The sequence below is a fragment of the Anser brachyrhynchus genome, assembly GCF_964034855.1.
Source record: "Anser brachyrhynchus genome assembly, chromosome: 18".
Lineage (NCBI taxonomy): Eukaryota > Metazoa > Chordata > Aves > Anseriformes > Anatidae > Anser > Anser brachyrhynchus.
In genome coordinates, this window is record NC_137711.1 from 5,160,100 (window position 1) to 5,174,955 (window position 14,856).

At 47.7% G+C, this 14,856-nt stretch overlaps 1 protein-coding gene and 2 long non-coding RNA genes across 7 annotated transcripts in view; 2 read left to right on the top strand and 1 right to left on the bottom strand.

Annotated features, from left to right (window-relative positions):
- Window positions 1-14,856, bottom strand: part of LOC308179786 — a 23,611-nt gene continuing 8,755 nt past the window's right edge. The window contains exon 4 of the long non-coding RNA XR_013940537.1: window positions 1-1,284. This is a non-coding gene — a long non-coding RNA (uncharacterized lncRNA). The remainder of the gene's footprint in view (window positions 1,285-14,856) is intronic.
- Window positions 4,580-6,751, top strand: LOC308179788. Its single transcript, XR_013940539.1, has 2 exons — window positions 4,580-4,699; window positions 5,769-6,751. It is a non-coding gene; the product is annotated as an uncharacterized lncRNA (long non-coding RNA).
- Window positions 8,934-14,856, top strand: part of SMIM36 (small integral membrane protein 36) — a 20,944-nt gene continuing 15,021 nt past the window's right edge. For 4 of the 5 annotated variants that reach the window (XM_080560474.1, XM_080560473.1, XM_080560470.1 and 1 more), the window contains exon 1: window positions 8,934-10,016. In XM_080560474.1, coding sequence (XP_080416600.1) covers window positions 9,595-9,924 — 330 coding nt within the window. In that variant the 5' untranslated portion in view covers window positions 8,934-9,594 and the 3' untranslated portion in view covers window positions 9,925-10,016. The remainder of the gene's footprint in view (window positions 10,017-14,856) is intronic. The other variant, XM_080560472.1, reaches the window with a different exon arrangement.

Sequence of the window (14,856 nt, forward strand, 5' to 3'; positions counted from 1 at the left end):
ATTTATTTTGGTCTCAGCATTTCAATTTCATTTCCAGACTGAAGCAGATCTTAGTTGGGGCATTTGTGTCCTACCAACATATGGAAGTGTTACTATTGACAGTTTTAGGGAAAAGCAACCTGAAGTATCAGTGCAGAGCTCAGCCAGAATGATGGGTATTAAATGGATTTTTCAACAAATTATGTGTGAAACAATAAGCAGCACCTGATTTCAAAACAGAACTGTACTTTGGCAGAAGGTCACATAGTTGGGGATGTAGAACATGACAGAGGCTTCAGGCAGATGGGCTCAGCTCCGAGATTCTGGGGCGAGCTCAGGGCAAACAAGTCCACATTTCATGTTGTGCTTGTGAACATTTTCATAGCCTTCTTCACACAACCTGGACTTCCACTTCAGCTCAGGGCTCTTCACTCAGTTGAACGATACATTTGACTTGAGTTCAGCAGAGTAAGAGAGGTTGATAGGCATGGACAGGAACAGAGTGAAAACAGAAGTTTATGAAATAATGGTAACAAGAGCTGTGATGAATGACATCAAAACTTGATTGAAGTTAAGCCTACAGTGATATACAAAAAGCCAGAAGACAGATAGGAACCACAGAGGAAGCCAAGAAGAAACAATGCAGCAATGATAAGATAGCAGCTAGGAGAAAACAATGCAAAAATGATTTGGGCTATATTTGCAGCAGAAAAATGTGCCTGGTGCCAAGAAAGAAATCCAAGGAGCATGGTAGGACTGACCGCTGTACAATGGGGAGAGAAAGACCAAGTGTCAGGAGTAATGCTGGAAGGAGGAGACCAGAGGCCCAAACCTCCCAACAGGGGATATGGTTCCCTCTTCACTGAAAATGGAAAACTCCCAGGAGATGCTACTTGCTGCAAGCCGCTTTTATCCAAGGGAATAAGAAATAAAAACATGGGTGTGGAAGAAGCAGAGAAAGAAAAAAAAAATCCTGGTGGTAAATGGAGTGGAAGTGGGTGAGGCAGGGGAACAGGATTCAGTTCAGGCTGACACACTGGTTATTTATTACTGTTTGTATACCGATATCTTACATCTCAAAAGGAAGGCAAAGGCTTTGTCCGCGAGGGCTGGTTATCTGCACCGAGGGCGACTGGCAGCAGCATGGTTCCCATGATGAGGGACGGTGTCCTTTCGATGGAGGTGGCACCAGGCTGACCTTGTGTGTCGGCTGCGAGGTGCGGTGACGGGGACAGGAGCTCCAGGCGCCCGGTTGGCGATGGGCTGCTGTCACGTTCAACTTTTCTCTGTGGGCTTCCGAAGTAACTAAAAGAAACGAGAGAAAAGAGACGATGAGAAGAGACAAGAGAGAAAGTGACAACACTGACTCGGTTTGAACATGGTGGGGCTGGCACAGTTCAAGGAGACCATCTCTGTTCAGCAGAACACATCATCATGTGCGTAGCTGTAGGCATCTAACAAGTCCTGAAGACTTGGTGGAGGATTGTGTAAAAGCCTCTTCTGTTTTTCTGAATTAAATTCGTGCTTTAAATACTTTGCAAACTTAAAATCAGGGACAGCAAAGCCAGTCTTGCTCTGTTTTTCATATTTGTTCTCAGAGGTTTCTTGGCAAAATTGTACCCTGTGTACTTTTACAAAAGAAATCTAGGACATAATTATTTGAATAGAGAGCTATATGTGATAAAAATCTGTTTATACCACAACATCTCCAGCCAAATGATTGACGTATACATTTCTGTCCTTCCATTGATGTAACTTTTCAATTTCCTGTTGATGTCTAAGCTTGATTTATTTTTCCATTTATTTGGGTTTTACAAAGAGCACTAAAGAGCTTGGCACTTGGGTCTTTTTTTTTTTTTTTTTTTGTCAGTTCAACCCTCTTAGTCCTCGATCACTTCATTGTTCCTGCAAACAATGAAAAAGAGAGATGGAAAGAACAGCTGTGAACAGCTGGCTTGTTCACCAGGTGTCTGACTGGTATTCAAGTATCCTCTTTTGAGGCCTGTATTCCCTGAAAAAGCCTAAAAGAGCTAAATTCAGGCAAAGGTAATTTAGTTTGCTGCCTTCAAACACGGTATGTTATACAGATTTGCAGAGATCCTAGCGAGGAGCCTGAAAAATCAAACCAAACAAGGAAAGCTGCTTTAGAAAACCTCAGGGGTTTTCTCCCTCTCATTGCACCCCAGCTGCATCAAGCGGAGAGCTCTGCAAGACCTTCTGAGGCTGATTTTGCCAAGTAACTTTTAGAGAACCCTTCCTCTTCTCATCATCCAGCTCCTCTCTGTCTCCTTCTCCCAGCAGGGCACTCAGCAAGGCAGCAATCAGGAGCTGGAAGCCACTGGTTTTGCAGAGCAACTTGAGCAGGGGCTGCTCATGACCGCAGTGACTTGTGTTTTATTCTGCCTTTCTAAACCTACACATACGGGCAAAGAGCTTTTACCTATTCCCAGCTCATACAAGTCCTTTGGTTCCTTGAAAGTTAGCTACGTGTTGCCAGTTGTCCCAGGGTAGCAGAGTCTTGAAAGCAAATCAAGAAAAAGCAGATTGAATTCAGAAGCAAAACTGATTTATTGCCCGCAGATTTGAAACATGATCACGCCAGCACTCAAACATGCCCCAGGAATAGTGATGTATTCCTTACATCCCACCCCACAGAGGTTTATTCAAGGCAAACAGAGAGGCAAATACACAGACGTCATCCTGTGGAAAGATGTAGGTATAGATTTTGTGCCAAACAGGCTGGGAAACTATTCTGCAGCACGTTTTGTTAATGGCAAGAAATGGTGTGCAGCATTGCCAAAAAGTCGGAGCCTTCAGTTCCTCATCTTCCCTCTCTCAGGCTGGGCATTGGAGTTTATCCTACACGTCTTTTGCACCTGACTTTTCTGGGAAGTCACCCAAGGGTGCCAGCAACCACTTTCCCCTTCTGGGCTGTAGCTGTGCCCATGAAGAGGTGACCACAAGTGCTTCTTGTCCAGCCTGCTGCAGTCACAGGGAGCCAGATTAGCAAAATCCGCGTTTATTGGGGAAAAAACAGAAGGAAAAAATATAGCCATAAGTAACAAAGCAAGAAGCTGTAGCACTCTACACCAAGAAGCTATGGCTCTTGCTCATACTAAGTGCTTTACTACCTGCATTAGTAATTATATTTCTGGCAGCCACAATGTAGTTAATAGCCCAGGTTCAGCTCAACGTGCATGACAGGGCTGAACACTGTGTGCACCTAAATCCATGTCACTTCTGCAAGGCACACGAGCATGTACTTCAGTGGCAGGGACATGAGGGAAGTGTATCCTTAGAGACTTGGCTAAAATGATTTGTGCAGCACAAAGTGGAAACAACAGGGAGGATGGGATAGTTTATATGGTGCAATTTTGAGTAAATTCAGCTGGGATAAGCAAAAGGAGATGCACTGGATTTGATGCAACTGTTCTCCATAGTTCTGATTTTATCTGTGCATTATCTTTATTAACTCTTGCGTAAAATATGCTATGGGGCAGAAGACAAACCAAGCGAGCAGCCTGACTCCAACAGAAATGAAATACCGTTTGAGCTCTCCTGTACCCATTCCAGGAGAATTGCATTAAATATCAAGCATTTTAATTTCTTCCTCCTGATTTCAAGTCATTTCAACATTAATAATGACATAATTACATTTTACTATGGTTCTCAAGCAGCCAAGGACATGTGGACTGACTAAATATATCACAGCAAGTGAAATTAGATTTGCCACAGTTTGAGGTAGTTTCGTGTGCTTGCTTGCGTCATGGGTGCAGCATTACAGACAAGGTTTCTTTTACTTGGGTAGATGTCAAAACCCTCACATTGCTTCCTTGGCTCTCGCTGGAAAGTTACCTAGAGATGAAAAAAGAGCATGTTTCCTTTTCTTCAGATGTTATTCCTCTGTATGTTCTCACCCTACAGAGTAGCACTGACTGATAGGCACCCACTCTCTTGTTACTAGTCCAGGCACATTGATAAAGTTATAGAGATTTATCTCATGTAGATCTGGAACACAGTTCTAAAAATCTAGTTTTACCTTTCAAATTACTCGTAACTTCCATGTTAACAAAATATTAAATGTTAAGCTAATTGATATAAAAGTTCAGCATCATTTGAGTTACTTCTTACTAAAGATCACAAACAGAGTGATGAGAGTGCTGCCTGACCACCCCTTCTAGTGAACCTGCTGGTTGGGGTCCAGCTCTCCAACCCCTCAGTTCCTTTGCCATGCATAATCCTGGAGGGGTGCACAGTCATCTGTGGGAAAATTATTTTGCCTGCAAAATCTACATCCAAAAAAAATATATCGCGGTACAAAATCAGATCCCTTTGGGTTTTGCTTTGTGCAGCACCAACGAGAGCAGGACGGATGCCAGCAGAGCCCTCCAGCAGGAGCTCAGGTGGGAGTAAACACCAGCACCCTGCTTCCATCCCATACAGCTCAGCCGGAGCCCTGAGACAAAGGAAGCACAACCAGGAAGATAGCTGAGCAGCATCTGCCACCTTATGGCAGTTGTGCTCATTTTCCTGAGGACCAAATCCCCTCCAGCTGAGTCCTCTCTCGTAAATTGGTTTGCAGATAAAGAAAATTAGATATAGCCAGCATGTTGGCCTGCTGGGTGCTGAGGGGTTGTGGGTTTGGGAGTAGTGGAGGTTAAGTGTTTGGGGATGGGAGCTGGAGTCATGCAGGCAATATCTGTGAGCAGTGCTTGATATGGTAAGGCTTAAATCTTTGTTTTGAGCTTCTGCCTTTTTCAGCAAGATGCAGGGCATGCTTAACCTCAAGTGCCAGCTGCCTCTTTCACCTCTGTAGGATCATCCGTAGTCTCACAGGCAGGTGCTTTGCTGACTGGTGGATTTGTGTGGGTTTAGGGTCTTGGGAGGGTACCACAACCCAGATAACTGAGTATGCTAGTCCTGTGCATAGTGGCTATGCTGTGTTTTCCATTTTTATCTTCTTGAATTTCTATTCACATATCAAGAGGAGTGTTATAGCAGTTCTTTTCTAAAGCTGTAGGGATCAAATAGATTATATTATATATATGTATATAGACAGAGCAGGACATGCTTTAACCATAGTGCTTAAATGCTTCCTGACAGGGCGCATAGCAAAACCCCAACGGTGGAAAAACCTTTTCTCCCCCCACGCGCTGCCAGAGGACGGAGCCCGCTGCCCCCAGAGCCCAGCGCGGGGGTCCCGGGGCGCCCCCGATCCCGGCGCCCCCGTGTGGGCGGCCCGCAGTGCTGCGCCGGGGGGCGGCTCTGAGCAGCGCTGAGCTGAGGGACCCATGGGAAATAAGGGCATGGAGGTGAAGGGGCAGCTACCTGCCAGCCCGGCTCGTGGGGAGGGGGGAAAGAGCCCCCCCACGCCGCAGGCTAAGCACGAAGGGGTGTGTGCCCCTTCTGCGAGCCCCTGCACCGCTCGCCCCCCAGGTGTCCCGTGCCCTGCATCAGTTCCCCATGGCGTGTGTGTTGCAGAGCTGCCCTCGCTGGGTTTGCTCTGGGCGTTTGGGATTTGGGCTGTAAGTTCTGGAGTAACCAGAGTTTGGTTGCTGACCGTGGTGGGCTACTTCCCTCCGATGCTGCGGCCTTCTGCAGGGGGGAACCAACGGGCTGGGACAGCAACCCACACGCTGGCTTTTGGTGTGCCCCACTGCAAAGGCCAGGATGGGATCCCTGTGGTTGGTCTGTCCTTCTGGACACCCCATTTCAGCCTGTTTGTTGTTCTGTTTGAAATTCATTATTGTTGCTGTTGTCCATGTTCCCCTCTGTTCACGCTGCACCAGGATTGAAGAGATTTATTTACGAGGGGCTATTTTTAGCAGTGACACTGCAGATAAGCCAATCAAGCCCAGCACCGATGGCTCTCGCTGGGCGGCAGCTCCAAGGTGCAGCCAGCTGGAATGGGGTCAGCTGCGTCGAGCAGTGCTTCCCGCAACGCACCAGGCTCTGCCGGTGCTCTCGACTGCTTCAGCTGCATCTGGGAAGCACCGGGTCTGAATGCTGCTTTTTGTTTCCATATGGCTGCTCTCTTTGGGATATTCTGCTGCATGCATCGTCCCAGTGTGTTGTGCTACGTGTCACCCATCCAGGCTGCTGTGTCTGGGATCTGCCAGCCGAAATGCTCATGGGGTCAGCCCTAACCAGCTTTGCTTGGAGTCAGCACAGCAGGCACCTAGTGCTTCACTTGGCCAAGTTGGACAAACACTGCTCCGCTGGCCTTCTGCGGCAGACCAGATGACGCTGTGCTTCCCTGCAGACTGATTTCTTCAGCCATTGCCTGTGTCCCCTTTCAACTTGTGCCGTGGCTGCACTTGAAGGAAGGGGAGCGCTTATAACTGTCCCACTGGGGCCTTTTCCCAAGGCTTTTGCTGTAATATCATTTCTCTCTGATCATAGAGGAGTTGTTTCCTTTTTTAATAACCTCAGAACTTATCTGTTGTGAAGGTCACTATACAGTGATTTCAAGCAAAATTTTTAAAGATACATAACTTTCAGTTTGTGCACATTTTATTTCTTTATATCTCACCCCAGTTGAATTGGTTGCTTATAAAAAAAGGTGTTTTCATCCAGAAGCGTCTATAAATCAATGTGGATGAAATAAGAGGAAAAAACTGCAGGAAGAATTGAATGTGGAGTTGCATTGGCAGCAACTGGTGGGCTCAGATCTTCAGCTCAGAGCTCTGAACCCTGGGATGGGCTTGTTCTTTTTTGTTGTTGTTGTTTAAATGGTAGAATGGTGAAATAAATAAGTAGTAGAAAAAATAAATAGCAGACTCCGGCAAATCCAATTTTAGAGGGTATTTCAGAGGCTTTGTGCAAATTGCCCTCTCTGTGCTCTGGCGGAGCTGATCTGGCTCTGAAGCAGTTACAGCGGAGCTGAACCGCAGACTTCCGAGGAACACCAGTCCTGCAGAAAAGCAGCACTTCACCCCAACCCATGTGCCAGCTTGCTTGGGTTCTTCCAAATCCTGCAAAACTTCCAGGACTCCCATTTGCTCAGGGAGAAATGCACACCCGCTCACCTCAGAGGTGTCAGCGCTCCATCAGTAGAGGCGCAAACAGATCTGGAAGGTTTTTCTTAAGAGCGGGGTGTGTGGCACGAACAGCACGGGCAGGGTGAGAGGGCTGGGCAGGGGGGACGGCGGGATGGTGACCAGGGAGAAATGCTGGCTTGCTGGAGTGAGACTGCACCGTCCAGAGCCTGGGGATGTGTGCAGACGGGATCCTGAGAGGCGTGATATTCCTGGCAAGGGTGCCAGCCACAGTACTGAACCCTGGCAGTTCTTGGCTCAGGAGTATCAAAGTCAACACCTCTCTCATGCTCTGGACTCAGGCTGGGAGGAAGCAATGTGCGTTGGACAAATCCACTTGCAGACTCCAGTTTCCAGTGCACAGGCTGCTGCAAGCAGCTCGGGGATGGGGCCCCAGGGGTCGCAACAGAAGCGTGAATGCGAGGTCTGCTCGCTGTGCTTCGGGCCTGGGTGCAGCCGTCAGGAGGCGCTTTGGAAACGCGGCGTGGTTTCGCTCTAAGGCACTGTTTCGGGAAGCTGCAGAGATGTAGAACCGGGGAGGCTTTTCTCTTGCCGGGCAGGAGGTGGTGCAGTAATCAAGTTTCAGATTTTACTTTTTGACAAGTCCCTCTAAAAGCTTGCTAAATTAAATGCTTAACATCGTGCATCTCCTGGCTGCAACATCAGATCGAAATCTGAGTGCTGGCTATCAGTGTGGGAGGAGTTAGAGAAAATTCACCTTCTGGTGATCTTTAAATAAAAGGGAGAAAAACAACATCAACTTGCTTTTGTGAGGATGGTACTGAGTTTACAGAGCCTAGGCTTTATTTGGAGACTAATCTAAAAGACTTAAACTAATTCAAAATCCCCCTAAACATAATCTGAAATGTGTATTCTCACAAATCTCTGCCAACAGGTGAACTACATATAATTTATTACTTTGGTACTAACTTTTTGTAGTGCAATGTGATTGAATTTTAAAACCATGAACCCTTCTGCCTTTCAAAGGTACTTGTACTTCTGAGTCATTAAGGAGGGATTTTAAAAAGACTTTCAAATGTTCCCAGCTAGAAGCTGAAACCAAGTCCCAGCTCCATTCATCATTGCTTTGGAGGAGAACTGCATACTGGAACGCCTTACCTTGTCTTGAAACATCACAGTTTTGGTCTAAACTATGCTCAAAAGCCAAGTTTAGTCGGCTTTGGATGTGTGTGTAATGGGTGACAAATGCAGCACGAGGCTTGCGTCAATGCGCATCCTCTTGTTGCAGGCTCCCCTCCTCTCCGTTCAACATGCCTCCTGCAGTGCCGGCTCTGTGTTTATTTCTCCCTGATACGAATGTCTTAAGGGCTAAACAGGGCCGTGAGGGCAGACTGGGGGGACGCAGACGATGTTGGCCTTAAAATGAGCGGCGTGCGTCGAGGTCTGCGGCAGCCGGATGGCCCCATGACATATTTCTTACAGCTTAGACGTGCCGGATCGGATTCCCGCTGACACGTAAAGCCCTTTTCCACAGCTCTGGCAGCACTAAGACTGAGACAGCCTAATCTCTTACTAAGACCCTCCTGTGCTGTAATGCTGACCAAAACCTTGGAGTTTTGCGTGGAAGCAGCGAGTGTGCTGACGTAGGGTCTGGGTGCTCGTTGGCATCATCTCCTGCCCTTCCCATCTGCCTTCCTGGTGTCCTACACCTGGTACAATGCTGTTTGGAGGAGGGATGCTCTCTCCAGCTTCCTTTTCCATGGAAACAAGCAGGCAATGTGTGGCAGCTGCGTGTGTATCGCTGCTCCCTCATCAGCTTCAGAAATGCAAACCTTGAAGGTGCGAAAAGTTCTTGCTGGTTTTGTGGCTGGGCAGCCTGGCACCGCTCCCAGGCACGGGACACGGGACAGCCACGCTGCCAGCTTGGCCATTTTTTGGCAAGCAGGGAGGCTGTGTAGGGAAAAGAAATTAGTGCTGCCCGGGCTGGAGAAGCTGTGGTGGCAACAGACCTGGCTGGTTGGGACAGGGCTGTGAGTGCTGGCTGGGCATCGCCTGCGGCAGTGGGAGATGTGTCCCCGGGGCTGCTAATGGGGAAGTGGGCAATAAAAGCTTTTAATTCATGTTCAAGGGCCCTTTATAGCCCAGGGGCAAGGCACAAAGGTTTTGTTGAAATCAGAATCAGGCTGACTAGTGTTTGAGAAAAGTTACCTTGCAAATGACTCTCTCCCTATTTTATCTCTGTACTCATTTACTAGTGAATGGCTCGGTTTTATTCAGCCCACAGCCACAGTGACTTGGTCTGGGGCCCAAACCCACCTTTAGGGGGGAGCGCCTGCAAAATGCCCTTAGAGGAAACACGGTTTGGTGCCTGCCTGTCAAGGAAAGATAGAGTCCCTGAGCAAGGGGGATGTTTTGCTGTCAATATAGCATTCAAATTTAGCTTCTGCCACTGTAGGCAATGTGGCATTAAAAGAAGGAGCTTAAGTTATTAAACTGAGCTGCTTTAATCATCCAGTTCGGGGAAATCCATTGCTACAGGAGACCTGAGGATTAATGTATTTTTACCGCAAAGCCAATACATCTATTCTGATCAGTTAGCGTTCGCTCACTCGTGCATATGAAACTTCACTGTCCGGGTTTGCACTCCATAGTATGGGATCAAATGGAGTTTTATTTGGAGATTGACCCTGTTACCTTGAATCTCATCATTCTGGTAGCTAGCTATGTTATTTTGCTCCTGGTTTTCCTGATCTCCTGCGTGCTCTATGACTGCAGGGGGAAGGATCCCAGCAAGGAATATGCTCCCGAAGTCCCTGCGAACAACCAGCCTCCCATCCGGCTGGTGGTGATGCAGCAGGGCTCCCCAGGCACCCGCTGGGCAAAGGGACTCGTCTCTGCCTACGAGAACGCCTCCGACCTGCCGGGGAAAAGGACTACTGTTGTGTGAAGGGACCTGCCCTGCGCTCCAGTTCCTGCCGATCAGCCTGCCTCGTCTGCTATGTTTACTCTCCGTTTGCAAAAGGATAACCCGTTCACAAGGTAAGTTGAGATGCCAATTTATTTGCTACAGCGCTATTGCCAAAGGGGTCGTTTTGTGTTCAGCTGTATCCTGTGCTGATACAGGCTTGCACTGCTGCCTGTCATCCATAACGAGACTAATTTCCATTTATGCTGGTGCTGCCTCGCAGCCTGCTGGCAGCCGGAGGCAGTGACGCGTTACCTGCTCCGGCATTGGAGAAGGGCCTTTGGTTTAGCTGCGGGTCGTGTTTGGTGTCACTATTTTTGCAGGAGTAGTGTTGTGCAAAGCATCCCAGCCCCGATGGGCTGAGCTGCACTGCCCTGCAGCCTCTGCACATCTTCCAAGTGCAAATGACCTTGGCAGGCTGTTCATCTCTCCAGTGAGAAAAGAAATGCTTAAGGATTTCAAAAGGTTAGAGATAGCGCCTTTCTGATAGCAGCCAGCTGCTGCTCCCATCAGAATTCAATACTTCCCGTGCTGTTGTCAGCTCCCTGAGGGCAGCTCCAGCCTGTCCTGGCACTCATCCCCCATGCGCAGCACACAGCAGCCCCTTGCCACGGTGAGACCCACAGGAATGTGACAGGACACAAAATACTTCCTGGCAAAGCCTGGTACAATGCTTCTTTCCCCAAGGAAAGTGTGAACAGGGGTAGATTTACCAGTAATGCCATAGGAATCAGTCACTGCCGCTGTCCTCCCCACTGAAGCAGGCCCTGCAGCGATGCAGCCGCGTCCCGGCTCTCTGTGCGCATTTCTGTGCATCCCTCTCACCTCTGAGCCTTCCTCTGGCTGTGCCCCTCTTCAGCTGGGTGTCTCTGGGCCACAAGAAGGCTGGTGTTGTATCTCCAGTAAATCTGCATTGGCTCCTGTTGTTCTTCCCATAATTTAGGAGCTACAAGCTAAGGGCCTTCTTTGGCCAACTAATTTCTTCTACATCTTGCTGCTTTTCTCCCTCTTGGCCCTGAAGTTACTGTCTCCCACAAGAAAGAGAAATGTTTTCTTTGTCCTGGAGGTGAAGCACAAAGGGGCAGACAACAGGGATGCTGAGCTCGGAGCCACTGGAGTGGGTGCAGCACTGTGCAGATGCTCCGAGCTGCTTGGAGCCAGCTGGGTCCTGCTGCACCCCCAGCCCGGGCTGCAACCCCCCCGGGGTGCTGGGCAGCCACTGGCCCCGTTGGTCCCTGCTGCACTCTGCTACTGGTGGCCAAGCTAGCTTTTTATACATATATATGTTTGTGTGTGCGTGTACATACGTATATATATATATATCACTAATTTGGCTACAGGAAATTCATGATGTAAGTTGGTTTGTTCTACCCGAGCGCAGAAAACTGAAATCTGTTCTCTGAAATCCTAATGCAGGATGCTTGATGTTATGTTACTGCATCCCTTGGGGCAGATGGCTGGAGTTATTGTGTACAGCACTTCTTAACTGGCAGATCCTAACAAAAGATTATTAAGGGAAAAATAGCACCAGACCCACACAGTTGCAGTTATCTCTCCTATTCGCTGTTTTACGTCATCTTTGTGCGAAGTACCTGCCGAGGCCTGTACAAAGCTTTAGTAAGCACTGGGGCAGATTTATTACCAGCCTACATCAGGCGTAGTGGATGACTCACTGGGTGCAGCAGTCCTGACACCTTCTAGACAGGCATTTTAAACGCCTCCAGAAATAAACTGCAGCAAATTCAAACCACGACTGAGTAAAGCTGTCAGCTGGATTGCACAGTTTGTGCTCCAGCTGGGCAGCAACCTGCGCTGCATCCCCAGCCATGCTGATTTACGCGTCAGGCTGCAGAGCATCCTGGCGCTGGAGAAGAAATCCTGAGACAGAGGGTAGCTTTGTATTTTTCTGAATTAAAAAAGAAACAGGCAGAATGTAGGTTTTTTTTGTGATGGTGGTGGTTGCTTGTTTTTCTGGGGGAGAAAGAAGGGGTGTCAAAACCTGATCTCATCCTCAAGAATTTAGTTTTCAAGCTGTCCTTTGCAGCCTTGTGTGTCAGAGGTGCACCTCATTTTGGAAGGAAGGTGAGAGCTGGGGACTGGAGTAAAAACCACAACATGGTGAAACAGCTGGTAAATTTTGTTGGTGGCATGGTCCTCTGCCACATATCGTACTGAAATAACTATGTTGAATGCCTTGTTTTGCTTGTTTAGCACTAAAAAAGTTCAGTTAATTAACTGCAGGTTCTGGTGCTTTTGGCAGAGTTTGGCAGTGACTGAGCTGCTGGTATGTTGTGGCCTGTGGCACCCAGGCAGGCCAGCGTTACCACTCCTTGGGCTCTCCTGCCTGCCTTATCTTTAGCTTGTAAGCTCTTTAAAGCTTTTTGATGCATGTGTGTACATCATCTAGCATGCAAGGAGCCTCCTCAGTGATAAGGGATCCTTGGTGTTAGGGACCAGCAATAATAATCTTCGCTGAGAAGAGTTGGAGGGGACGAAACAGATCAAAAATATCAGTGTCATCACAGCTGTTTTCTTTATTGATGTGAGATGTATAAAATGCCACGATGCCAGCAGAAAGGTCTACAGTTCTTTGTCAAAGGTCATGGAAATAGTGCAATGGTACCACAACCCAGCCGCTGTACTTCTGACACAATGTGTGCTTGAGTAAGCAGTTATGCATACAGAGACAGAGACTTGCAAAGCTACATTAATAAATACTTCAGATAGCAGAAATTCTCCCGATGCATAATTTTCTCTAACAGCAAATATTTTGTGTATATCAACCAAAAACTCTTGGCTACTTGAATCATCAGTGGCAAATCTGTTGATTTTGGTGTGGTTGTTTCCTTGCTAAAGCTGTAGATAGGAAGCCGGGCTGCGATGCCGCAGGCAGTGCCCGGGGCGCTGCGAGCAGGGGAGCAGTTCTGAGGAGCACAGCGCTTAGCTCTATGAAAACTTATCGGCTGTGATAGAGTTGGTGGACTCTGTCCTGAAACGTGGAGCTAAAAGCAGCAAATGACATTTTCCTCCTGATAGGACTTATGAACAGCAGGCAAAATCCCCTTCCGGAGGATGAGGGACTAAAGTGCAACAGGACTTTGTGTACCCAGTGGGGAAAAAATGGGTTTCTTAAAGCTTTGCCTGTAGTAGAACAGCATTGGTGTACTTAAAGCAGGGAGAGCACCCTCGGCTAAGTACAGAGAATCACAAATAACCAAGTCACTGTGAATGGTGTTAGTGCTTTATGGAGGTCTCTGCTACAGCGCTTTGCTTGTGGCTGGGCAGGATTAGTGCCTGCAGATGGGCATTTACCAGGCTGAGCTCGCAGGAAAATGCCCTTGAAGCTGCTGTCCCTTGAGTGCTTGTGGTCCTCTGCCATGGGTGTGGGTAGCTGTGCAGTGCAGCCATTTTCCTTAAAATGTGCTGGACTGAGGGCACATCCCTTGCTGGGATTGCCGTGGTATAAAAAGCATCCTGAGAACAGGCTTTGCTGCTGGACCTGCCATGTAGCCCTCTGCACATGCTCCATATCTGGCGTTTCCATTGCCATTCAGCTAACTGTGGAGTTGGGCCTCACTTAATCGTAACTGTCCCCCTGTGGACATGTGTTTTGCCTAGAGGATTAGGTAATGTTGCAAGTCCTGGATATCTAGCATAGAAATACTGTTTTGAACTAGAGTGCCACATGAATAAGATGGTGATAAAGATGGTGTTAGCATTTATTCAGAAGCAGTATGAGTTGGAGAGCATTGGATGAATCGACAGTGATTTAGGAAACCAGCTCTGTTTCCAGCTCTGCCCTTGGCTTGTGGGGCATCCCTGGCAGCTCATGTTCCCCTTGTGCTTCTCTCTGCTCTGTTTCACATTAATTCTCTCTGCCCTCTGCAATGAGATTTCTCTCAGACATTTGTGGGGTTCACAACGGGGTCACTACAGAGTTGGCATGCAGAGGCTGCACTTGAATTTTGCTCCATGAACCACCCCCAGTAGTTTCTAACAAAACAAAATATACCCAAATCACAGAGAGCAGAGAAGTCGGTGAGGGAGCTGCTGTAAATCTGGGAAAATGTGGCCATAGGGCCCTTAGGGCTCTTGTTTCGAGTGAGCTGTGGTCACCGCAGGGCTCAGACAGGCTGCAGTTCTGTGGCTTGAATGGAACTGAGTGCCGGTGGGAGGATTTATTGCTGTTCTGCAGGAGGCAGGAATTCAGTCTGTGTTGGCTCTTTTTCAACTGGCATTAATACCCTTTTAAAGTTATATATTACTGCTTCTGTAAAGCCTTTATTAAAGGGTTTCATAGAAGTAACAGGAAAGAAAAGAACAGATTTCTAGATTTCTCCAACATTAATTCAAGTCAAATGTATCATTAAATTTATTGCTTAAATAAAATATATAGTTTGTGTGAGTCTGTTCCACTGTAAATATACTGTCTAAGCCTTCAGTGTTTTTTTAAAATCCCTAATAAGCCACTACATATGAATAGGGGATTAGCCCAGACAGACTAACCCACGTTCACAAGGGAGAACTGCTTCCCATGCAGTGAGGTTTTTAGAATTTCGAAAGGGATAAATTTTCCCTCATTTTTTATTAGCACGTTGTTATTGTGATGCAAATGCTCATCCTCTGATGGTGCTAAGTATAGAAGCCCAGTAACACATCCAAGTACAACCCCTTGGCTGCAAGAAGAGATTAAGAATGGGTTTTGCTGCCCAGACCCACCTCCCCTGCCATATCAGCTATTCAGCTTGTGTAGTGCTGCCACTCAGGTGGGAGCACCGAGAGGCAGAGGATTTGATATGGGGTGTTTAATGAGAAGCGCTGTCCTCCCAGCCAGGAGCCAATACTGCTTAAGGTGCAGGGCAGCCCTATAGCCTGGCATGCCATCTTCTAGGTGGATTAGAAACTGCACGTCTC